At 44.0% G+C, this 27478-nt stretch overlaps 1 protein-coding gene across 20 annotated transcripts in view; it reads right to left on the bottom strand.

The window, feature by feature from the left end:
* The window catches only part of LOC116945264 (regulating synaptic membrane exocytosis protein 2-like), a 264074-nt gene that overhangs the window by 112753 nt on the left and 123843 nt on the right, over positions 1 to 27478 (bottom strand). For 14 of the 20 annotated variants that reach the window (XM_032959632.2, XM_076069008.1, XM_076069010.1 and 11 more), the window contains 2 exons: positions 8081 to 8292; positions 454 to 573 (listed from right to left, as the gene is read on the bottom strand). In XM_032959632.2, coding sequence (XP_032815523.2) covers positions 454 to 573; positions 8081 to 8292 — 332 coding nt within the window. Of the gene's footprint in view, positions 1 to 453; positions 574 to 8080; positions 8293 to 8915; positions 8984 to 27478 lie in introns of those variants that run through there. The other 6 variants (XM_076069014.1, XM_076069015.1, XM_076069017.1 and 3 more) reach the window with 2 other exon arrangements.

Genomic DNA, 27478 nt, shown 5'->3' with positions numbered 1-27478 from the left:
CAATGATTCATCTTCTTTGGTTCTTTCGGTAAAGTCACGTAGAATGAGAATAAAATAATAAATTGATAAAATAAAATAACACGATAACATTCTCACGACGTTTCGGCCACAACACAAGCGGCCTTCATCAGGTGAAGGGACGAGACTGTCTTTTTCACTCCAGCGCTGTCCTACCAGACAGTCTCGTCCCTTCACCTGATGAAGGCTGCTTGTGTTGTGGCCGAAACGTCGTGAGAATATTATCGTGTTGTTTTATTTTATCAATTTATTATTTTATTCTCATTCTACGTGGTGACTTTACCGAAAGAACCAAAGATGGGGCCGGGTGTGTTGTTGGCCATCCACCCCCTTGCGGCTGGCTGAGTACGATGCGTACCGCCGAGTGCTCACTGTGCGCATGCATGGTGCGCGTCTGCGTGCGCGCGATCGAGCGAGCGAGCGAGGTGCCCGTACCTTGAGGCCGAGCAGCGCCCCCGAGTCTCGAGGCATGGTGCCGTCGCGCATCCTCTTGTTGAGCATGATGCGCCCGATGAGCCGGTCGCCCTCCCTGGAGGGCTGCCACGTCACGGGGTGCTGGTGGGGGGGGGGGGGGTCAACAGTGACCATCACGCGCCTGGGCCACGCAGACCACTCGCTGCGCCGCTCATCCCACCCACCCACATCGCTTGTGAGTGGGGAGGACCGGGTATTATTTCTGTTGTGTTGCTAATTCGCCGGTAAATGGGCTACGTGAGTTCTGGTCGATTGTGCTGAATCGTGGGTGCTATGATTTGCTCAACAAGCCTGCGATGATTGTCATCATCATCATCATCATCCTTGCTGATGCCGAATATTTTAATTGTGAATTTATTTTTTAATAAACCCAATTATTTATTCGATGCTGTATTTATAAGTGGAATTATTGTATTCATCTATACATTGGGATAACTGTTTGATGAATAATTAAGCAAAATTGTGAATGTGGCCATTTCGGGGTATATTATTTATAGGGCCATAACTTATTATGATTTTCAGGTTTATCGATGTTTTAGTATATAATTCTGTATGACATATGCAACTAATCGCCTGTGATAGTTACTGTTAATAAGGGGTGTTTAAAATGTTCCCACATTCAAGTTGTGCCTTAATATATTCCTGGACTACCTTCAGTGTGACATTATTATGACACAATTAGCAATAATTAGATAATTTTCTCACAATATGAATTAATTATTATATAAAGGTCATCGATAACATATAAAAGTCAAATTTTCTTCGTCAATTATATTTGAAGTGGTGGTTGATAATTATTAAAGTTCTTAAAATTTTGACATTTGAATTAAAATATTAGAAACGAGAAAGTTGAATAACACATGAGGGATTTTAGATTATAAACCCTATCGGATTACATCCAATGCAAGCAAGTGAAATACATTTTCTAAGGCATTAAATTGCAATTTAATTAAACAGCTATAATTAATCATTTATAATCGGTAATGCGCACTTACCGTTGACTTTCAGAAAGAGATAATTATTCAGAGGGGTTGGAAAACTACAGAGTAAGTAGGAAGGCAGCCATAACTGGCCCCAACAATTGCCTAAGTTCTGTGGTCCTATATTTAGATGTTGGCCAACTTTCTTAACGAGTGCATATACATAGATATTTTAATTACGCAGTAATTGGACTTGAGACATGTTTGCAATCCTGTAGGGTGTTTTTTGTGAGGGCTTTTCAACGTAAACATGATTGTGCTGTGAAGAGACTGCATTAGATCAAAATGAAATAAGCACATTGAATCTGAAATAAAGCATGGACAACACATTTGACTAAAATTCTAAGAAAAATAAAAACAAATGAATAAATTAAGAAGGCAAATAGTAAATGATATAGCAGGAGGGATATGTGTGGAAATGAACAGGAGATTCAATAATGGTCGGTCCAGCTCATCTGATCACCTCAATGTGAATGGGATCATTGTCATGTGGCCACAACAGTGGAAAAGCTAATGCACAAATGTCCCAATGGCTTGTGAATGCACAAGTGGGGTGCACGTGTCCTTCCAAATTTAAAGAGGCAGTGTGAACTGAACTCTCGAGGTCCGGCTGAAATTTGTTGCCAAACTTATTGGACCGACAAAAAAAATGCAACACGTTAATTTCAAGCTGAGGCCAGGATGTTTGAGGTGTACCGGTGAGAAGAGATCTCCCAATTAGTTGAATCCCACCCCTATAAAGAAGCTGCAGCCAGTGGGGAACTGAGCCACTCAGAAAAGGGGAGCGTGAAAAGAAACACAGTCTCCTGCGGCAAGAGGGCAGGGATTAATGATTTCCAGAGTTGAGACCCATTCATTACCCTGTATACATGCAGCATAGCATTTATAACGATGGTTAAGATATAAATCCATTTACATGCATACTCATACACATATGCATGTAGGCGTGCATATAATACAAAAAAGGGCAGGCAAAGGAGGTTGTTTGGCCTTTATGCATCAGCTTTGGACCAGCTGGAAGATATAAGTTCAAGTGGCAGAGTAACGGAAATAAGAGGAATCTTGACTTTAAAGCTTTCAAAACTGCAGGAATTCATATTCTTTGGGTCTTTCGGTAAAAGCACATAGATAGGTTCAAATAACCAAAACTACGACGTTTCGATCGCAACACAAGTGGTTGTCATCAGGAAAAGGGGGTTAACTTCTAAAGGCAAACTGTTTATAAAGGTTTGAAATGGGCGTAGCCCAAATGTCAGCAGCATGGGCGGGGCAGCTTATGTTAATGTGAGTGGTGGGCAGCGACCGCGACGGTGGTGGGTTTCCACCAATCAAAGGGCTGCCAGGTTAAAATTATCATGTTAATATAAGATCGTTGAGCAGCCTCCACGGCGAGTGAGCTGAAGTGGCTATGTTAATGAGAGAGATTAGCGTGTTAATGGGAGAGATTAGCGTGTTAATGTGAAAGATTAGCGGGTTAATGTGAGAGCTGAGCATGTTAATGGGATATCGGTGAGCGGCCTCCACGGCGAGCGCGCGGAGGTGGCTATGTTAATGTGAGATATTAGCATGTTAATGTGAAAGATTAGCGGGTTAATGTGAGAGATGAGCATGTTAATGGGATATCGGTGAGCGGCCTCCACGGCGAGCATGCTGAGGTGGCTATGTTAATGTGAGAGATGAGCAGCCTCCACGGCGAGAGCGCTGAGGTGGCTATGTTAATGAGAGATATTAGCATGTTAATGAGAGAGATTAGCATGTTTATGGGAGAGATTAGCATGTTAATGGAAGATCGCAGAGCCGCCGCCACGTCGGGATCGGCGTGCGAAGGTGGCTGTGCTGGTGTGAGAAATGTAACCTGTTAACGTGATGACGACCGCTTGTGATGCGCTCGAAACGCCGTAGTTTTTGTTATTATTTTTTAACCTATCTACGTGAATTTACCGAAAGGCCCAAAGAATATGGAAATAAGAGGCTTAGAGAGATGCCAAGCCAGAGAGGCACCCGGTGAAATTTCCTCGAGTTTTAATCGAATGTCAAAAACGATAATGCACCTGCGGCGTACTGAAACCACAGCAGAACATATTTGCAAGTAAAAAAAAATTATGACGATTCATGGACTGTCTTTACCATTATTTTTTTCGCATGATGTATTATTAGAAGTGTGTGATTTACGTGTTAGTATTTATTTATGAGTTCGTTGCAAGCAAATTAAATGTAAGCATTACTTGAAAACTTTACAATAACGCACTGCGAAGCAATAAACCATATATTTGGTTTTGAATCAGGAAGAGCATTCACAACATTGCTTGCCCAGCCAAAGTAATATTTTCTAATTTCCTTAAGTCTAAAACTCAAGCAGTGTGTCTAGTTGACCAGACCACAGGGATGACTTGTGCACTTATCAATCCACTTTATTTACCAATAAAATTATTTACTCATCAAATTTTAAACTGAATATCTTAATTGAACTTGCCGAGGAGATTGCTAGGAATATATCCACATGTTTAATTCTATACTGTAAATATATAGTCCTCATAAATGATTAATTTCATTGTTCATTTACCACAGAGCTCTTCTACATAATTAATGCAGCATAACTAGGATTTAAGAGTTACACACATGATGGATATACTAATGCCAAATTGATTACCTTGGCACTGCTCGTCAATGGAACAATATCGCACCTATTTTACGATTGAATGAATATTCCCTCTCGGGGGATTTTTTTATTATTATTATTATTTGTCAAAAGTATCTCAGTGAGTTTTTTTTTTAAATGGGTCACTAAAAAGAGCAGCCCAAATACCTTCTCTAGATAGCCCCTTCCTCATCGGGCCCCTTCTGCCAGCAGTGGCATTAACAAGCAATTGCAGGGCCACACCTTTAACGATGAGGCTCATTGCTTGGGCAATACCTGGGTGAATGCTAACAGACGTTGCCTCCTACTTAATTAAATTTGCATGTGCTGATATTTTTAGCTGTGTTATAAACCTTCATACTGGTAAATTGCCTTGCCGGGTAATGAAAATGTCCTGTAATTTATGGTTTGGTAGTGCCGTATTTTCTTTTGTGGCTCAGGTTTCCCTTGAAAAGGAGACTTGTCATCTCAGTGGGCTTTTCAGCAAGTTATAAACAAGATCAGTTACAAATAAACATAAGAATGTTTTATAAAGTATTGAACAGGTAATATATTGTATTGGTCAGTTTTATAGGCAATAGCGCAACTTCCAAATAGCTACATGTGTTGTTTTATTTAGTTAAAATGTATTGCATCAGAGCCAAATCCTGAGTGTAAATCTCATAATGCATGTAAAAAAACATTTAACATTTAAATAGCATAGCTGTAAATTATTATTATTATTACAATTTTTATGTTTTTTTTTTTATATGAAGCGAAGGAAATTTCCCAAGATCACCTCCCTGGTGACGTGGGCACGAAAGTCTGAGAAAAAAAATGTGCACACAGGAGAGCTAGGGTTGCCACTTGTCCTAGTTTTCCCAGGACACCCTATTTTTGAGGTAGCTATCCCGGGAAATATGCAAATCAACCCGAGTTCATTAAAAGCCCCGGTTTTATTTTTTTTGACAGCGGTGTAATGATACATTGCTTTGAATACTCACGTTGAGTCCAGTTTCCATAGGCAGCTGACACACTCCACTTCTCACAGACAATTGAACTCCATTGCGTGCCCGCAGCAATAAATCTAAAACTTTTTATGGGTAGGACCCGCCCCCCCACCTCCATAACGTTAGCGCCCCCCCCCCCCCCCAACGAGTCGCCATTTTCCTCAGTGACATAACTCATCGGAGCCAATTCACAATGTGACCACGCTCATCCGGCAGCAATAGTACAAAGTAGTTGGCAACATTAAGCGACAAATAACAACGCTGTTTGCACAGGGTGGGTGGCGTGGCGTGGCAGCGGAGGGAGTGTTGGCGGCTTGTCTATGAAAACCATAGCGAAGCGCCGACACGCTGCTCTTCTCGTCGACGGGTTAGCCGATGCCAAAACCCACGGAAGGGCAGTGGGAGGAAGAAGAAAAACAGCACGATCCACTGTTTTTGCAGTTGAAGAGACACGGCTCTCCTGAAACGGCTGTCTTGAGACCCTGAAGTGCCCGGCCTGCAGTGCCTTGTAGGAGAGCTCCCCTTTGCTCAAGCAAGGGGGAACACCAGCCCTGCTTTGAGCAGGACACAGCCGCAGCCCTTGTGGAATGCAGGTTACGACTGCCAACCGTACCCAGGCCACTTATCCGGCACGCCGCTTGTATGCACTCCCTGTTCTTTTATGTAAACCAAACAGAACAACGGGCTGTTCCGACTGCCTCTACTCCTTGACAGCATTCAGCGAAGAGGAGTGGGCCCAGCCCAGGCCGATCAACCTTCGTCCCCACCGAGGATGGCATTGGTTTGGTACTAAATGTATGACGGGAGCAATACATCCTGATTAACGTTGAATTCCAACACCACGTTCGGGATCTTTAGACGCCGCTCCATAACTTGGGCCAACCGTCAAGGAGTGGATCCCGCTGATCCGCCTTGCCGAGGCCGTCCTCAGGAAACACTCCAAACACGTGGCCAGGGGCTCAGACGGAGGGCCACGCAGAGCATTCAGAATCAAATGCAAATTTGGAAGGGCCATCCCTGATCAAGTTGGAGGCCTTTCCCACTTGAAGCGCGTCAATCTCCTCCGTGATCACCACTCTCGGTGATTCCGCAGAGCTCGCTTTGTTAGCAGCAGGTCGTCTAAAGAAGGGCAAACATGGCGTGACCTCTCTTCTTGTAGCAGGCTATCTGGTAAGGCCAGGGATGGATCTTCAGAAGCTGGCGGATTATTTGCAAGCCGTGCCATTGCTGAATTGAACCAGAACATTATAAGAAAACTTTCCCATCTATCCTCTGAGACTGCATATCTGCACTCTACTGATCTGAGGATCCTAAAGCTTGAAAGCGTTTTTTTTCCCACCCATGTGTTGATAAAAGAGTAAATTAGTTAATGCCAATGCCTCTGTGTTCTCACATTTGATTATTATTTCCTGAGGCCTCTATGTCTAAATACAGCGCCATTAGGTCTAGAACTATTCAAACCACTTTTATAAAGCTTCCTTAGGTTGCCTTACAGGAGTTTCCTAACAAACCTTTCACTATCCAAGTCAGTTTGTGATGTTGAGGATCACCCCACTCACCCAACCCTTCTCTTGTGGTATTTAGATCAAATGAAGACAAATCTGTTTCTAACAGATTCTCGCTGGGTGCTGGAGGAGCTTTTGTTACGTCCAGAGGAACTATGGACTTTTGAGCTCTCCTGAGGTCTTCTTCAGCCTCATCTTTGTACTCTTGCATAAGCTCATTCTGTATGTACGAATGTTGAACTTATTACACACCGTGCCAATCAGAGGTGTAACCATGATTTGTGGTTTGAAAGGTCCTGCGCCAATGAGCAGTCATCCTGCCCCAAGGCGATCTGCAAGGGCACTTTCCAGAGGCTGTCGGCCCTCCACGTGGGCCTTTCTCCTTGGCTCGGACAGGATGGCTTCCTAGTGGTGGGCGATCTATGTGTTGTGTGCACACCACCAAAGAGTTGTGGGCAGGCCTCGCACGGCAAATCCTGGGGCTGTGTGCCCACACGGTGGGCTGGTGCTGCCGGTCGGTGATGGCATGAGGGAGCCTTGGGCGCTCCCTTGCTGACACCCCATTGCCTGCGTTGGCAGGGCCCATAGGGGACCGAGTGCCACTGGATCACTTTGGCCATGTGCGCGTGGCCCTGATCCGTTCATCCCCGGTTACTCCAAAGGTTGCCGCCGCTTCCTCAGGGATGTCTTGCTCAGCGTCCGCCTTGCTCTGTATAACTATCATGCGCCAGAGCAGCCATTACGGTCATCGCCTCAGAGATGACGGTACGCGGAGTGCAAGATCGCTCATATTGTGAGCCGACCCAAACTCCTGTCAACCTCATCTGTATATCGCCAGGCCCCGACGAGGGTATGTGCAGGTCACGAGCAAGCATTGCGGCCAGATCTTCCTGGGCCAGCGAGCCTTACACGCTCCCTACACCGCCGCTCGCACCACATTTAAAGCTGCAGCTCGCTTAAGGCGATAGAAATAACATACTATTAAAACATGCATTTATATTGCCTTAGGGGACCCCAGAATTAGCTGCACAAAAACGATTTCAAACGTTCCAAACTCCAGGAGCCTACACGATGTCTGAGAGTTCCCAGAAATCCTAGAGCACTGAGGAAATTGACGGCTTCGGAGTCACGTGTGGGGGGGAGCCATCCCCTTCCATTGGGGGATTCCGGGGGATGGGGCATCCCACCTGTCAAACAACCTATGTCTGTGGGTTCCGGCACGGGATGGAGTCAAATTGTCTATGAGAAGAGGAGCATGCTGGCGTCCGCCGTATGAACAACATCACTCAAAGACAATGCATTTACATGTAAGAACCCCCCCCCACCTCCTGTTCCCGTATTGTAAAGCTATTCTTATTTCCACTACGTGCCTCCAGTATTTTGTACTTCAGACGGTGGCAACCCTAATGGCAGCGTCTAGCTTTGCCTGTGAGGGTGCACACACAACAACAACAACAAAAGTGGCAGATGTTGTACCTTGTCGCTATTGCTAGAGTGCTCCTCGTTAAGGGTCGTGCTACTGCACGTGTCTATGCCCGAGTCTTTGGTCTGCGGCTCGCGCCAGTCGAGGCCATCGTCCAGCGACCTCCCACCCACGAAATTCACCGCCCGCTTGGGGCGCTCAGTGGCGGTGCCTGCGGCCATGGGCCCGAGAGAGCTAGTCTTTCTTTTCACCCTCACTGTTTCCCCTGAGCGGTGATCACGTGCGCACACGCACACACACCGACAACACAACAACAACAACAAAGGAAGGGTGGGTGGAGAGGGGGAGGGAAGGGGAGATAAGGCAAAAAAGGCGGGCACAAAATGAAACTGAATTAAATAAAAAAAACAATGAATCAACTTGCTTAAACAAATTAATTAAACTCAAAAAGAACGTGCATGCGGTTGTGTGAGGCTTGGGTCAAGTTCTGTGAGAAAGTGCTGCCGCTACAGAGTTTTCTCATCCATGCCTTTTGTGAATAAAGGAGTCTTACATCACACAGCGGAGGTTATATTCATGCATTGGTAGGTTTCCACAATTTTCCATGACTTTGTAGCGGGTGAGTATAACCTCAATGTATTAATTAAATAAAAACACCCTGCACTCATTCGGTCACCATAGTAAGCCAAGCCTGGCATAGGAATGAGACAAAACACCTGGCAGACTGCAACACCATCTCGAGAACTGAACCCAGGCCTTACTGCTGCTGCATGCATTGCTCTGGATGGTTATGGAGGATGACAGGGGGGAGCTGCTGCACTATCGATGGCAAGAGATGGAGTGGTCGGGGAACGTGAAATATCCTCTTTCGCGGCTTTCTGGGCTCACCGCAAATACTGGGGACGCCTCGCTGCTATGCCATGACGCATGATCCAGCAAGAAATAATCCAAGTCTCCTGGGGGGACGGGCCGTGCGACAGTGCATCAAATGGGCGCAACACAACACATCTGTAACCTGGGGCATAGCTGCCCTAAAGTCACTGTGGCTATGGGGTCAGGTGGATGTGTGACTCGTGTCTTTTACACTTCACAGTCATTGCCCACTTGATAAAGGATACGGTGCGAGCGAGAGAGAGTGTGAGTGTGTGTGCGTGTGCATTGCCTGCGTCACGTTATTACACAGAGATCACATTTGGTGGCCATGCTTTCCCCATAGACAGAATAACTTTAGGATGTTGTTCTAACACAGCAAATCAAGAGTCATGAGCTAGCTTCACACGAGCCACAGGGAAATGGGAAAAAAACAGAGGCAAGAGACAAAGTTTTCCCATGCCCATATGAATATTGCATGGATGTCTTCTCTGCAAAGGCATCGAGTAAGCTGTGGAAATCCCAACTTGCTTTGGTGATCAGTCTATCCGGAACATTAAAAAACCCCTGAAGACTTTCTTCGATGGGTAGTGTTTTACCAGATGGTGCCCATTTAACTTATTGCCTTATTTTTACCAACCCTCAAGTGAAAACCGGCTGGGATTTGATTTTATGATCTTATGCACCTTTGATGCTTGAATAACCAAGCAATTTTTCAGCCATGGGGCACCGTCTCTGAATGACAAGATGCATTACATCTATTATAATTATTACATTTATTATAATAATTTCCATAAAAGTTTCGTCCATATGGACAATTTACAATGGAGGACTGTTTAGTTCGTGGAATGTGTGTGTTTGATTACAGCACAATTATACCACAAATTTCCTCGTTCTAACGAGGGCATTATAGTATTCAAATGCCCACAAAAAGGTGACCACTTAATGTTAAGCACACTTAATGCTCCCTCCAGGGAATGCAACACTTCACAGTTCTCAATACAAGAAATTGTTAATCTGCTTAGCCTTGAGCCCAGAGGTCAGAGAACTGCCCATGGGTCTTCCCCACTGATCCATTAATGATCAAAGAAGTCCTTCTGAAAAAAAAAGTGTTGTGTGACACGCAAACAAATGAACCCTCACTGGTACACAGAGGAACCCCTGTGGGATGTGGACTGCAGCGTACAAAAATGCACATCTTGTCTCACCACGCGCAAATAAATCAAGGAACGTTTCAGTGCATACTCCTTAAAGGCCTTATAGACCAATATTTTCGAGTAGCATTTGTTCATGCTGACAAAAAACTTAAACTGGGGACAGACTTTAACTTTCTCAGCTACATCAGCAGAGTAAAATGTAAGTTTATTTTATGCAGTGAGACAAAATGAAGTCTATTTGTTATGTTTTGTTATTACAAAGTTCACCACGACAACGTAATGCTTAGGGTAACCTTTCCTGCCATGGAGCTTATTACCACAATGTTATTGCCATAATGTAATTCACCAGAATACCTTTGTTTTCATAGCTAATACATTGATCCATGTATAATGTAAGGGTTGGTTACATGGAAATTGAATGTCAAAGATTAATATCATCAACCCTCAACCACCCGACAGGATTGTCACATTTACAAAAATATTAAGATATTAATTATATGCATGCCAAAGTATTGATCAAATTCTCACTGGTGGCTTAAGACTCATCAAAATACAACGTTTCTGCTTGGAGCTTCACCGGGTGGTGAATTCCTGGATATCTGTTAAACTACTGGACATCTGTGGAACTCCTGTAAATCTGTGAAAGCATTGGACATCTGTGGAACAATGAGACATCTGTGGAACTACGGGACATCTGTGAAAGTACTGGACAATGGTGAAAAAGAGCTTTACAGCTCACCGGATTCCTCCAGTGTAAATAAATACATATTCTGATTCTGATTTCCAAACTCCCATCATGCAGCTCAAAAGCAGTTTGAGAGAAACGTCGTCGTGTGTTAATGCTGAATTCAGTCATGAGAAGCCCTAAGCCACCGGTGACCATCTTGCCAGGTGGTGGAGGGCTAATGACAAGGACATTTGGCATGGAGACTACAACCTGGCCCTAACCCAATATCAATTATGGATCACAATTAACAATATTAACATGCGAACATATCATTTCATATAGTCCATGTATTTATAGAGGAAACCCTCACCGATCCTAACCATTCACGAATGTAATAAGAATAATCAGCTAAGTTTAGTCATTGGATTGTTTGACTAATGTCTATAGGTAATGTAGGCGATGAGGCGTGAAATAATTTTTTGTTAAACAAGGGAACAAAAATTAATTTAAAGAAATCCTATCATTTACATTAGCCTGCGCTCAATTAGAATAAGTACAACAGTATCTTACGTACATCTGCAAGGTGGACCAAGAGATCTTAGCACATCATTAATTGTTGAATATTTTTGTGCAGAGCTTTGAGCGTTACCCCTCACGTGCATGGATGGATTTTCTCTTGGTGCTCCTGGTTTTCACGCAAACACACTCATTCATGGAATTGGCCAAACATCCCAATGTAGCATCCTCCCACAACAGTCTTGTGATCCCTTGATGCTCGGCAGACAAAGCGTATACAGTACGTACTGCTCGTATTGCAAGACCCTCGCTCGTTTATCAAATTAATATTTACTTTAAAATGTTGCCCGCCTTGCAAAACCCTCGCAGACCAAGCTATCAATCCAAGGTTCTACTGTCTATTTAAGCTCATTAATTAAATGTTTAAGATATTATTAAAAAAAAACATACACTTCTTCAGAATCAAATTAATGTCTACCTCTAGCCTATGAGATGTAACGTCACGGACACCTACATCACAGTAAAACACGACAACCAGGTGACATATGCGAACATATCATTGCATTCTTACACCGTAAAGTATTTGGTATGACATAGAACCACCCACACACACACACAAGACTATGCCAGCAAATTGGAGGTTACAACCAGCAGCAGCCTGAGAGCAGTGTCCTATGGGACGTATTCCAATTATCATTGAATAGGGCTTCGACCATACGTCAGTTGAGACCTCGGCTCAATACCTCTGGTCAGCCGTTTCTTATGCAAGTCTCATGGATGTTAAAAAAAGCAATTCACGCACAAAATACAAACTGTGTAAGGTACAATTGGCGTTGGTTTTTTTGTCACAGTGTGCATGTACTTGGCAACGGGAATTTGGTGCCAGCTCATCGCGTGGCTGCCCCGATCGCCTGTGGCTCTTCGCCGTGCCGCCGAGTCGTTCGCTCTCTTCAGAAAGCGAGCGGGTACCGTGCGGCGCTTCTCAAGTTTTAATCATTATCTTTTGTTACTCTTATTTTGTCGACCTTATAGGGATGCAGGGCCAAGTTGACCCTTGGCCAGGGTTCAAAACGTTTAGCCTTACGTTCACGAGTGACACGCTCTGACCACTGTGCCGCCCAGCCTGGATTCATGAAAACAGCAAATAAAGCTTTGCAATGACACGTCATGATGTAAATACATCATTGGATGTGCGCCTTGGATTATTAAACAGTTTGCAAGCTGATATCAGTCCCAAGGTTTCTTCATGGGCCTGGTAACAAAATATATTAATCCTTTCCCGTTCTGATGATGTATGTGCATGCCATTAGTTTTTCTTACGATTCCATGTATACGTCAACGGATTTGGAAGTAAAAGACCAAGCGGGTATGGCATGTGGCACGGTTTGGCGCCAGCTACCAGAGAGTGTGGACGTGCCGCTACCGTTCTCTGCGGTGAGTACAGCACAATGTCTTTAAAAACAGCAGTGCTATGCCTCTCTAAACACAATAACGCCGAACCGCTCGTGTGTACCGAGATTCAGCGGTGAACGGGACCCCCCACCCTGCAACTAGCAAACGGCTTGGAATGGGAAAGGTTTAATTGGCAGGAGTGCGACGTTCGAAAGTGAGTAGGCCACGTCAAGGTCCGAATCTGCAGAGTAAAAACAACAACGCGGGTGGGTAATTTCTCGATCGGGAAAATAATTTTGCATAATTGCCTCGATACTGCTAAATTATGTAGGACATTCCTGAAAAAAAAGTGACGAGACTTATTTTCTGGGTAATTCACGTGTAAAATGAGTTCTCATATATTGTGCCAGATATAGTAGGCGTAAAGCATTATTGTGGTGCCATCAAATGCGCTTCTGCGGCTGTCTGGAACGCTCTTCCTTCCAATATTCGGAAACCACTAGAGCTATGCACTTTTAAACCATCGAGATTGAAAACTAATTTCTATAGAATTGCTTTTTGTGTTTAGTTTGTTGTCTTTTCCGAGTGCCTCCGATTAGCACGGTTGGCTATGTGCGGTGCGAAAGAAGTTCAACGTACATACATACATTTAATCGCAATGGTTGGATAGAAATGTACCCATAACCTATATCTATTGTTTCATTCACACGTTACCGAACGAGCTCCCGGTGCTGGGAAAAAAAAAAGCTATTCAAATCCCCCTTCATGATCAAAGCAGAAATGCCATATACATTTGAAAAGTGTCCACGTTGAAAGATATAACCTCAGCTCTTTGGAGAGGCTGGCTTAGCACGGTGACCTGGGCATTAGATCCCTGAGCCACACGGACACACGTGCTCTCCACGAGCGCTTGATACGGTTAATCCAGACATTACACGTGTCCATTGATCCCTGCCGTCCACGCAATAAAAAAGGCTTTGACCTAACGCACCTGACCAAGTGATGTTACTGATGTATATACGTGAACGGTGATGTAATAAAAAAATATATATACATACGTGGCAAGGGTGTGAGAACGAGTATTACGTGACAAAATACTATCTTAGCTTAAACCATGATTTCCATAATCACAAATAGTAATTAAATGTTTGTTTTTATATATATATTTTAAAGCCCACGACCGAATGAAGGACTCAACACACCGTGTCCGTCATAGGGAACGGTGACAGGGAGGAATTCGAGACCAGTTCAGATATCACTCACCACGAACTGTTAGCCGTGGCTGGACATTCAGAACACTTGCAATGCGCCGCAGAGTATTTTCTAACCCTCAAAGACAGAGAGCAACTCAGAGGAGTGAGGAACCTATGTATGTACTGTATGTTGAACTTATTTCACACTATAAATTAGCCACCCATGCTAATCAAAGTTGCGGGAACCACAGACAAGCGGGGAGGTTGCAGCCAGGCAGTGAGCTGGTGCCAACAATTGTCCAAGCTCTGTGGTCCTTTATAAATTAAGATGTTCTTATTTTAATTAATGAACACAAGGATAAAACCCACACGCGTGAGGGGGCAACACTCTATCCCATAAAAAATAAATCAGCAGGCAATGACATATCCGTCTCTTCATATCAAAAGTGAAAGTGTCTCTTACACATCTCATTAGCCAAACTGCCTTCTGGCAGTGCATGATTTCAGCAGCATTGTGTCAAAACAAGTAAGGTCTGGACCGGTTATGGTGTCTCATCAGCAGTCACGCTTGCTTGAGTCAATGTTGGTGAACTGCTGATCCTACAAGAAGGGACCCTACCCTTACGAGACAGAGTAACAGTTCAATGCATATTATACAAAACACAACTCCACATAATCATCAGCACTATTGTGGACAATATAAATAACAAAATAAATGAGCAGACAGTATTTCTCCTATACATATCTGCCTTTCCACGTCAAATATGAAAGTATTTCTGACGCAACTTTTGTTTTAAAATATAGGTATATGGTAACATACTGATGTATCTGAAAATAGACATTCTTGAGGAACATTTATAATACATGAACCTTAACGAACTTAGCAAGGTGCTGAAGCTCACAGAACGGCGAGGCGATCCGGTGAGTTCACCACTCCTAGCCCCTTACCATTGATCCCCTGTCAAGTTTGAATTTACACAGAAAACTGCTCATTCAACAGAGCTTTTAAACATTTAAATTCCACAGCAACGGTAGCTTGTTTTTTTTTCTCCTCCAATTATCTACTTCTACATTTAAATTAGCTCTTGTTTTTTTTTTTGTCATTTAAACCAGCTTACGTGTTTTTGTTGTTTTCATTTTTTTACTTTCCAATGGTTTATTCTATACTGTACGGTAAAAATAATGCTGGTGCCTTAGTGCAATTGCTTGATCATTCCACTGGTGCGTGGAAGGTCCTCTGCTGGAGAGTATATTGGCCTACTCTTCCATGCTAACCAGCGTATCAGCACTCTTCACCCCAGTTCACGCGCCCTGCCGACCCACAACTAACTGTGCTGTATCCATTGACATTGAAAAAATAAATTTTCAACTATTGTTTATTTTACCAGGTAAGGCCCACTGAGCTATATAGCTCATTTTCATAAGCGACCTGGCCACAAATGATAGCTCAACGCAGTGGCTTATCACGCGGAAATATACAGCAGCAGCCAAGTACTCTAAACGACGATTTCTAAATGTGGAGGGAAAAACCGGAGGACCCGGAGAAAAATCCACGCGACCACGGGGAGAACATGCAAACTCCAAATATACAGGAGTTAGGGTCAGGGTTCGAACCCACAACCTCCTGTATACCAGGAGAGGTACTGAACACCTTGCGACCGTGGCAATTGGGTTGGGATGGATTTATTGAACGAGTGACCTCTGTAATACAAGTTCAGTGCCCTGATCATTACACCATCATGGAATCCTCGATTGTGTGCACTCATATAAAAGGGCTCATGTAAATGTTAAAACCGTTCATTTGTCAGCTTAATTCAAGTGTCAACATTTTTCCCAGGGTCCCACAGTGTAAAGTATCTTCTCTAACCGTAAAGTCAATAAATCACTCTGCTCTGATGAAACAACACTCCTAAGGCTGTTTATATATAAATGTGTTTTTTTTAAGGCAAGACGTACGATAATTCTGTAAGCGTTATTTTTTTAATTATAATATATGTTGTACTGTCATTCACAAAAAAAACCTCAGCACATTTGTCAATAAGAGTGTGGTTTTAACAGAATTAAATATATAACGGGTAACATTTCTGGCAATGGCCCTTCCTCGTAGCACGTACATGCGTAGGACAACACCCATCGTCGCATATTTAGCGACAAAAAAACATGTTTAAACATTAAGCTCCCAGCGACACAGTCAAAACTTAAACGCCTCTGCCGAAGTGCGAATTTTTTGCTGTTCTGACAAAAACATATAACAACCTAACAGTGAAATGTTGATTTAAAGATTTCGTGACTGCAGGGATTCATATTCTTGGTTCTTTCGGTAAAGTCACCACGTAGAAGGGAAACAATAAAATAATAAAAATATTAAACAATAAAATTCTCACGACGTTTCGACTGCAACACAAGCAATCATCATCAGGTGTGAAAACCACAGCAAGAAAATTAGAAAAAAGTGGCGGGGTTTTTTTGCTGTGGTTTTCACACCTGATGATGATTGCTTGTGTTGCAGTCGAAACGTCGTGAGAATTTTATTGTTTAATATTTTTATTATTTTATTGTTTCCCTTCTACGTGACTTCACCGAAAGAACCAAGAATATGAACCTGACAGTGCATTGTAAAACACCGCGTAACAGTGTACCCCGCGTACAATAACTGAGCTGCACGAGAATATGTAATATTCCACGGTAATCGTATAATCTTTTAATTGCCTTGGCCCAGACAATTTAATACCTACTAATGTCAATATATGAAAGCTCTGGTATTCATAGCCCGAGCCAAATGGGTATGGTTACAAAGAGACAAGTGACCCTCTACATCCGTGCGACTGTAGCTTTCTGCCCCCGGGGTGCCTTAATAGTCAGCTGTTTTTTTGTTTGTTTAAACCATTAAGGTAGTTTTCTAGAGCAGTGGTTCCCTAACCGTTCTGGACCTGCGACCACTGTCAAACCTTAAAAATAAAACAAAACGTTCGCGAGCCACCATGCATCAGTGACACTGCACGATGTCCCTAAGCAATGGCCAGCATATCGGCATATTCGATTGATGACCAGCTGTGTTGACGGGTCGTGGTTCCAATAGAATGACACTAGTCGTGCAATGGGCAGTTAAGAATATGGTGTTTCGTAACAACTGTGAAGTGTAATATCCACAACTATAAACTACAAACTATTTTATTTACTTATTTTACCAGGCAAGGCCCACTGAGCTATATAGCTCTTTATCTGAAGCGACCTGGCCACAAATGATAGCTCAACAAAGTGGCTTATCATGTGGAAATGTATATCAGCCAAACACTCTAAATGTTACTAAATGTGGAAGGAACAACTGCAGGACCCGGAGAAAAATCCACGCGACCACGGGGAGAACATGCAAACTCCAAATATACAGGAGTTAGGGTTGAATTCGAACCCACAACCTCCTGTATATCAGGAGAGGAAGTTAAAATCTCACCACCGTGAAGAAATCATTTCCCTGATAAGTTGGTTGCAAACATATACGTAGGCATATGCCTGTTACAAAGTAATCGTGTGTTACTCGTGTGTATTGTGTTATTTTTGTGTTATTATGTTTGTTTTAAAACGTGTTTAATTAGCTTGGCTTGCTTTGTTTATAGAGTTTGTACTTTAACGCATGTTGATTCTAAGTGTGGAGGGATAAACAGGAGCAGGAAAAAAAATCCACACGACCATGGGGAGAAAGACACACAAACTCCAAATATTCAACAGGCGTCTATGGTCGGGATCGAACCCACGACCTCAACAGCTCCAGCACACCACTTTCTACAGCCATGTGGATCACCACAGATCATAGTTCAGCAACCGCTGTTATCAAGACTTAGACAATTTTATGCAAAGACTTCATTGATTCCCATTTCAACGAAACATATACTGCCTGTATATAATAATAATATTGTAATTCATTATCAACTCTTTTATATCAATTTTATTTTTGGACAAGATTCTCGCACGTGTTGGTCGGCCGTGTTGTTTTGAATTTAGAAATCTGCGGCAGCCCCTCGGGAGTAACTCTTGTCTGGCTCTGCAAGCCAGGGGCGAGTGGCCCATGGGCTGCTCCCGCTTCCTCAGATTTTTCCAGTTTCAAAATAAAAGTTAATTTAAATGGTGTAAAAGTAGCAGTTTCTCTGCAGCTCTGCACTTTAAACTGCCCGCGAGATCCATGCGGCTGGCAAGTTGCGGTCTGGCCACCCCTGTTTTGCGCCATCTGGTGCAACGTTGGACTCAAATTCCCCAGTAATGCCGTTCACAACAGTAGGCCCACGTGTGAAGATGTGATTGTACAACGTTCAAAATGCAACACATCAATTAATATTATCTCTTTCTTATTGACATGCTCCACCCGAAGTCACGCATTCTATCTCAACTGGCTCTTGCCAGGCGAAAGAAAATAAATTTATTAATTGACAATTCATGCCATTAAACACAATGCATGCTACTGTTCCATTTGCGAGCATGTCATTTATTAATTAGAGTGGCAGCTGATACGAATTCAACCATATTATGAACATTACAAATTCCACTTATTATTACTTATATTCCAAGAAATCAGTTTTCAAAGTGAATAACTGCAGTACAATTGAAATCAACGCGTGACATTAATTAACATAATGCGAAGCTGAAGCGCACAATCTGTCCCATCAACAATATTTAACAATGTGGATGTTTATCGCATTACAACCTTCCCAAGGAAACTTTCAGAATAAATAGGGAAATTCTCGAGGTTAATTTTCTGTTGATCTCACTGCTCCCAGAGCAACTATGTTTTTGTTTGCATGTTCACCACAAGTATGTGTGGTTAATGCAGACTTGATTCCTTGCAAAACGTTCGTGTTTGTTGTCTGAACATCTTAACACCAGTTTTATTGCCAGAAAGGGTAAAACCTATTCTTAAACTCACTGCTCCCTGTTTAACACGTAACCTTTCGCTGCCAATATCCATAACAGAGGTGTGTGGGTTAGATCGCGTAAATATAAATGCGTCGTAAAAACCCACCACCACCACCAATTAGTAAGGTTTGTCACGTCAACAGAACATGCCAATTCGTCGCAGGTACAGCACACCGGTAGTGTGTTGGAAGAGTAATTCTACAACTGCTCCCGTGCAAAGGCTGGCAATGGTAGGCGGCAGGTACCGCTCAAATGTTCGCAACGTAACGCAATGTCCCAAACACGGGGAGTGATCGCTCTCCGCCAAGCCGTTTGCTTTGAGCACCAATTATGGCAACCTCCAGTTACCAGGTGTTTCCTAAAAAAAAAACACACTCAAATACTCCCTCGGAAACCTTGTCTCGCCGAACAAAACATACAAAACACACCTCGTGAAACATTGATGACATCCCTGTTTGTTGCGTCTGATTAAAAATGTATGATCGCTGCCACAAAGGCGGTACGCATACGCGCGCACACACACACACACGTACGTACACACGCACATGCAGATACATAGCCACTAAATTCACACATTGAGCGAAAAGGATGCCCCCTTGTTTATAGAAGAGATTAAAGACATTTGTGTAGTTGTTGTTGTTGTACGCAGGTGAATTCGATGCCGTTCAAATTCATGAAGCCAAAAAACTCGCGGCGCTTCTTTCAGAGAATAATAATGCAATGGGTTCGCTCCAGGACGCCTCATCAAGAGTCGAGACTACAGGGCAGTGTAATCCTTGCGTGGCGGATGTTTGGTCAATTTGATCGATGAGTGCTTTTCACATGGGAGGAAACCCAAAGTGCTCGGATAGCACCCATGAATATCGGGGGATATCACTCAAGAGGTTCCCGCAAAGACAAAGACCCCCCGTGTCGCCTTTAACAGACCATTGGGGCAAGTGCTGTTCGCGAGCACCCGTGAAGGGTCGGCACGGCACACGAGGGGGTGAGCGATCAGCACCACGCCCGCCCGTGCTTGTCTCCCTAGAGGTGACGTTGACGCAACGCGCCAGGTACTCATTTGAAGCTGAGATGACCTAGAGGAGGCCCAAGACAGATTCAGATAATTGTCACTGATGTTGACCGTGAGCAGGAATCGAACTCGGGTTGCCGCGTTTGTTCGTAGCGCAGCACGATAACGGTGACACGACCAGGCACCAGAAGTTCCTAGCAAAGAACAGCAACAACAACCGCCATTCACCACTAAGTGGCCTTGATGTCACTACGGCACTTTAAGGCCACGTGAAGTGTCGAACGCCCGCTGGCAGGAGGTCACGGGACAGACCCCAGGTGCCATGGGTTGACTGACTGAGATGACTGGCCGCCCAGCGCTCCGTTCATTGTTGCGAAGTTCCCAAACACACAGAGTCAGTGTATGGCACCTCCTTGACAGGTATGGGACGGGTGTTTCGCAACTTTTGTGTGATCCAGCATCCCTCGCTGCCTCCACGGTGCTGAATTAGTGGCGTACGTAGCCACCACCGAAGGGGTGGCATGAGATTGGAGTGGGATGGCAGGCATAAGGCAACAGGCGATTTTGTGGCCAATATCCAAATTAGTGGTGTCAATGCATAGGAAGATGGAAAACTAGAGGTGACGATTAATATGTATAAGACAATGAGGGTGAGTGCGTATAAGTCACTTCTAAAATTACTAGTTTACACAGATCTTGCTGCAAACCTACAAGGCACTCAATGGGTTAGTCCCTCAATATTTTGCAAGAACTGATTCCATGTTAACTCTCCAACGATGTCCCTGAGACCTTCGGATCGCGTTCTTCGACGGACTCCGGGGTCAAGGCTCATTTCCTGGGGTGTCCGGGCTTTTGCCAGTGCAGCTCACAGGCTTTGTAAGGCTTTGTAACGCTTTGCCTTTGATAATAAGACAATCAGAGTTGTTAAAGCTATTTAAGTCCGTTCTTGAAAACTCACCTCGTTGAATTGGTCTTCACCCCCCAGTTCTGGCCGTTTACCCTGGTTCTGCTTATTTCCTGTTTTGAAAGCATGGCGGCGCATTGGGATCTACGGATGAAATGGTGCCTTACAAATGTAAATCGTAGTTGTCATTATTAGTTGGAATCCTTGTGAGGTTATACGTCAGGTAAGTACTTTACTTTTAAGGAATTTTCTTCCAATGATGAAGGTTTCTCATTATTTGTTGTAAACTGATTATTAGCGGGTTTTGGTTGGAGGGTTGCAAACCCCCACCCCACCCCCCCCCCCCCCCCCCGAGCTCTCCCCCCTCCCCAAGGGGCATGCCAATCCATTGGATGATTTTAAAACAGTGCTCATGACACGGTCTCTTGTAAATGGTAGATCGGAAAAAATGTCGCTCTGGTCTAAATTGTAAATTTACCAGGCCAAACGAAACTATTTTTATTTCACCAGGTAAGGCCCACTGAGCTGTATAGCTCTTTATCAGAAGCGACCTGGCCACGAATGATAGCTCAGTGAAGTGGCTTATCATGTGGAAGTTTATATCGCAGCCAAACACTCTAAACGCATGTTTCTAAATGTGGAGGGAAAAACCAGAGGACCCGGAACAAAATCCATGCGACTACAGAGAGAACATGCAAACTACGAATATATACAGGCGTCAGGGTCGGGGTCGAACCCATGACCTCCTTTATATCAGGCAAGGTAGTTAACATCTGGCCAACTGGGAGAGTCAACTCCAGACCACAGAGGCAACAATTTCATTTATTTATTTAGGTATAGCCCTGTGAGCCATTCGGCTCTTGAATCGGGTGTAACCACAACAAACAAAAAAACAAAAACACGAACAAGAAAAACATCTTAAAGTGACTATGTGTGACTGTGCAAACAGAAAATCCATGGGGAAAAAAAAAACAGCAAAATATTCCTGAAAAAAACACCCAGTGGGATGCAAGTCAAACAACAACAACAGCCACACGAAAACTTAGATTAAGGCCATCAGTCTAGGAGCAAAGACGGGGTGACCTCCAATATTGCACTTGCATGTATACAATCTATTAGTCCTTCACGCATGACTGGAGCTGCTAGGTTCAAATATTTAGAACATCGGGGTGCAGGTTGGTGCAGAGAGGGATTAGGACTCGTGCAGATATCACTCGCCACTGAGTCCAACTCTGGTTGTCGGGTGCAAAGTGTAATACACGAGCCACTGCACCATCAAACAACTCCACGTAACATTGGGAGCTATTCATCCAGAAGTAGATTGACCAAACCACAATGACAAAGATCTCCCGTGTAGCCTTAACAGACTGTTGAGGCAAGTGCTGTAAGCGAGCACCTATGAAGGCCGGCACGGCACGAGAGGGGGTGGATGGCTAACAACACACCCGGCCCTCTTTGTCTCCCTAGTGGCGATGTTTACACACTGAGTCGACCTAGGGAAGGCCCAGGACCGGTTCGGCAGATAATCGTCACTGGTGTTGGCCGTGAGTGGAAATCGAACTCGGGTCGCCGGGTGAACCGTTGGGACGACTGCTCCCCAAATAAAACCACACACGCACGCGTACAATACGCACGTGGTGGCATGAGGATTCTAACGCATCCCTCTAATCCTGCACCAGTCCACACTCCCATTGGTCACATGCGTCGTAGCGAGACTTGAGAGAGTCCAAGGTGGTTGGCAACATCGCAGCTGTGATTATTTAAAATGTTCCTGCTATGTGCCACTGAAGATCACTGAATCGTTTAATTTTCATTTTAGTAAAATAAACTTTATTTTTACATAATCCCGTGAAATGAAACCGCACAGTTCAAACCGTTGCCTCAATGGAATTGTTGAATGATGAGTCGATACTTATAATCTACGTCTCGAATATTTTTTTTGTTCGAAGGCAGCGTTGATAATAAAGGTGGCGGATATATTATCTTGGTACTTCTACACCGCCACCAAAGCAAAAACAATTTTTGATCACGACAACTTTCCAGCTTTTTTTTCTGCTTTGTCCATTCGCGTCCGAGTGCTTCCGACACAAAATATCATAGCAGGCAATGCGATACGCATTAATTAGACCCTTCCTCTGTAGGCACATTGGCTTGTTGAGAGGAGCACAAAGAGGGTCGGAGAGGCTAGCGCTTCGAGAGAGGATCACATGGCTTGGAGAATGTACGCAGGTTACAGAAACTATACTGACCATCAGGAACGTCAGTGGCCTTAGAGCAGGACACATGCATGTATGCTGAACTTCTCTTTTACCGTGCATAGCCAACCGTGCTAATTGGAGGTGCGGGGGAAGGACAACAAACTAAACGCAAAAAGCAGTTGTAAAGAAATGAGTTTTAAATCCAGATGATTTAAAAGTGCATCGCTCCAGCGGCTTCCTAATATCGGAAGGAAGAGCGTTCCAGACGGCCGCAGATTAGCACGGTTGGCGATGTTCAACATAATACATACATTTCGATTTAAAGCTTTCGTGACTGCAAGGATTCATCTTCTTTGGTTCTTTCGGTAAAGTCACGTAGAATGAGAATAAAATAATAAATTGATAAAATAAAATAACGCAATAATATTCTCACGACGTTTCGGCCACAACACAAGCGGCCTTCATCAGGTGAAGGGGACGAGACTGTCTGAAGTCGTGAGAATATTATTGTGTTATTTTATTTGATCAATTTATTACTTTATTCTCATTCTACGTGACTTTACCGAAAGAACCAAAGAAGATAATGCATACATGCAAGCGCACCTGAAAGCACGCGGTGCAGTGTCCGTCATTGTTCAATGGCTAGCCAAAAAACAGCTGCTGCGAGGATGACAGGAGTTCGCGTGATGGTGCATGCTCCTTGAGACAAGCGAGGTGTTGTGGGTCATTTGTGGCGAGCACTTTATGTGTAACGAGTGCAACCTCACACAATGTATTCGTCCGGCAAACCGGAGAGCCAATGCAGCCCGGCGAGCAATGGACGGATATGGTTGGATCTTGCATTAGCCATCAACACACGTGCCAAAGAATGGTGTACACATAGGCAGGTTCAAGACACACGTTTGGCTGTTGAGGAAAGCAAGCAGGCTTGGGCAGGACACGTCGCTGGAAGGGACGATGCCCAGTAGTGGAGACTAATTGCAGAGAGGCAGTCAAAGGAGGCAGCGCGCCCGCGGAGAGTGCGATGGAGCCGATGAAGTCAGCTCCTGTGTCTAGGAGCGCGGCGGATTAATAATGAGATCGGCACGGAGACAGCAACAGCCCGGGGGAGACATTCACCCGGCACGGAAATAGACCACCGCTGATGACGTATTTAAATGCAGGTGGGGACGGACGAAGGCCTTCATTTATTTCAATAAAGAAAAACTGAGGATAAAATGTAACACAAAAATATTACGCATTCTGCCGATTCCTTATTGGAATTAGTGAGCTTGGAACTGTTGACAGTCAAGCAAACTGACTTAGTAGCTAGAGCTTTTGGGTCATGAAGATGATGGTAGTTAATGCAGGACTGACTATAGCCTTAACTACATGAGGCATGGCAAGAAATGAATGCAATTACTCTTTACTGCATGAAAAATATATATATCCCTCTGTTTAACGAACGATGCAGGATAATTTCTCCACAAATCTGTCTATCGCCTGATGAAGCTAGTTGTAATTACTGGCAAAACTTCGTACTCAGATTGTAAATGTTTCGTTCCTTATATAGAGGCGTAGATGTGGTGACCACACTTCTGTGCTCTTCAATTCCCTTCAATTCCCACTCATGACCAATAACACTGGGAATTTTTTTAACCGGTCAAGGGGCCTACCCTAGGTCAACTCAGCCTTAAATGTGTACCTGGCGTGGTGTGTAAACAGCAGCACTGGGGAGAGAGAGGCAGTCGGGCAAGGTGCTGACCACCCGACCGCCTCGTGTGACGTGCCGGCCTTCATAAGTGCTCGCTAACAGCCCTTGCCCCGACAATCTCTTAAAGGCTCCGTGGGGGATCTTTGTCTTTTATATTGACATGAAATGACACGTCTTTATTCCAGGCACGGCAAAAAAATAAAATAAGTTTTACACTCACCGGCCATTCCAAAAAAAAAAACATTTTGATTGATGCATGCGAGCTGAAGCACATGACGTAAATGAGCCAATCGTTTTGCAGCCAAGGCTTGCGCCACACAAGTTTAGAAGGACAATTTGGCGATTTATTATCCGTAACTGAAAGGCCATTACAGCCACCACAGCCATTCATCACGGACTCTCTGGCCAGTAAGTCATGGACAGAAAATGTTCTTTAACTGCACTTATATTAATAAAAAAAATCTAATAAAATTCTACTTTCGTGATACAATGAATATGTACGCCGTATGCTCATTCTTCATTTATTTAGAATGTGTTGAGATTAGTGTCCATTGACATACAGGATCTCTTTTGATAGCAAGCCCTGAATAAAAGATGCATTTCAAATGTGAAACTGACCCATAAATGTTCTAATCTTTCCAATTATGTTATAGAACCTGTAGCGTTTACTTCACAGCAGATAACAAGCAGGAATCGAACTCTAAACACAGTTATCAATGTCTCTGGAGCTTCAATGCTATCCAGTCGCTGAAAAAACGCAATGTTTATTGGAATAATATTTCAATCCTACGCTTCACACTTGGCATGCAGAACATTAAGACAGGTGTTCAGTCTGCTCTGGAATGTCCAGGTTATCGATACAGAATTCAATTTGCAATGGAAAGCCAATGTGATACAGTGACAGCCACATAAACTGCCTAAATGAGATACAATAGTGCCACGGTGTCGAGATGATAACTGCATCGCCTGGTATGCAGGAGGTCGCACATTTGGAGTTTGCATGTTCTCCCCATAGTCGTGTGGATTTTTCTCTGGGCCGTCTGCTTTTTCCCATCCACGTTTAGAAACACGCGTTTCGAGTATTTGGCTACGATAAACTTTCCACGTGATAAGCCACTTCATTGAGCTATCATTTGTAGCCAGGGCGGTTGTGAAAAGAGCTATAGAGCTCAGTGGGCCTTACCTGGTAAAATTGAAAAAAAAAGGATAGTTTAGTTTTAAAGACTTGGCATAAAATTGGCATAAAATATCTAAAAATAACAACCCGATGTAGCAGGAATTTCATGAAAAAAGGTCCTCGGACTAAATATAACTCAATAAATGAGTAATTCTTATTATTATTATTTTTAGTATCAATTGCCATTCTCATCGGGGGTCACTCTTAGAAATGCAATGCCCTTCCCAGGTCACCTTGCTAATGTTAGCAGTGGTTGCGATGTCTCGGGCGTCTTGACTGCTCCCCCGATCCACACCTTCCTTGTCGCCTAATGCAAGTAATTCCAGGAATAGACGTCCGATACAGCCTCTCTTGTTTATTTTCAGCTCGCGTAACGCCCGCCATTTATAATAAGGACGGCGGAAATTGCACACGAGTGCCCACAACGGTGCAGCCCTGCAATTAGCCGCTCGGGCTGCTGCTGCCGACAAAAGGGGCCTCTGCTTCTAGGAGGGGCTCAAGGAAAGGCCCCTCGACTAGAAGGTTTGCTTGTCCCGTCTTTGGTCACGCATCACGGACGAGGTGGGAGTACCCACACTCCATCGCCCATCACCAACGGATCATCCGATCGACTGACTGTGGTGCATCCATGTTTTTCTTTACTGCTCAGTGGGCAGAGTCACGCTGGAGGGATTTAAGAAACATTGCGTTTTCAACCGCCATGCCAGAAGATTTGAACTGCTGAACTCTAGATTGCAGGTCCAGTCTGCTGAAATGTACCTGATGGCATCATCCTTTTTGTGTATATTTTTTATATATAGACACAGTACACGAGTACAAATGTTTGATGACAGAAGCTCTCTGAAAGGGTTCAGGAGCTTCCACCTAGCCTCATGTTCAGTCCCAACATCCAGCGCAAGATATTGATCTCATCATCCGGTATTTTTCGGCAACCTACGTCGACACACAGAAAATGGAACAGGGACTAATATTCCAGTGGTTCACAAACACATGAAATTTAAAATAAAATAAAAACACTGCTGACATTTTGGTCCTCCTACTCTGAAGAAGACCCACTGCCTGAAACGTCAGCCTATTACACAGTATTCCCTCGTTATTCGCGAGGGACACGTTCCGGAGATGCTTGTGAAAAGCACAATTATTGGATAATAATGTTGGCTCTATGAACATCATACGCGCAACGTCTGCGGATGCTTCTAAAGCTTCGAGAAGTTATCTCTCTCTCTGTCTCTCTCATTTCTTTATCTCATCACTTTAGCTCCCATCACTTCATCTCATCACGTGATTTCACCTCTCTCTCTATCTCATCACTTTATCTCAGTCGTGTAGAGTTCCAGGTGCGATTCGCGGAAAGCCAAAATCGCGCGTAGCAAGTTCCTGAATAACAACGGAAAAATCGATCAAAGTGCTGTCATGTGCACGTGCAGAACATTGCCTGAGGACGTCGTGCTCTGCGCACGATGCTGGCACCAAATGAACCGGACCATGATGACGCCCATGAAGTCCACCCGGTTATCCACGTCAATTATGGACAGTTAGTACAGCCACCGAGACCTAGTGAGTAATATAATCCCATTATCCACGATTATGTGTGAATAATAGATGATGATGGCGATGATGGATGAGATCATTACGGTCGTCGTTCTTGCCTTTTGTCCACCAGTCTCTGTGGCTGTAGCCACAGTCGTTGGGAGTACGCTGCACCATGCTGTACATTCACCTGATGAACCACAACTGCTGTGGATAGCAGGCACAGAATCAAGGAGG

Source organism: Petromyzon marinus, chromosome 23 (genome assembly GCF_048934315.1).
Source record: "Petromyzon marinus isolate PM22_M1 ecotype Great Lakes invasive population chromosome 23, UKy_Petmar_22M1.pri1.0, whole genome shotgun sequence".
Taxonomy (NCBI): Eukaryota; Metazoa; Chordata; class Hyperoartia; order Petromyzontiformes; family Petromyzontidae; genus Petromyzon; species Petromyzon marinus.
Note: the sequence above shows the minus strand (reverse complement) of the source record. Positions and strands in the feature narration are given on the sequence as shown.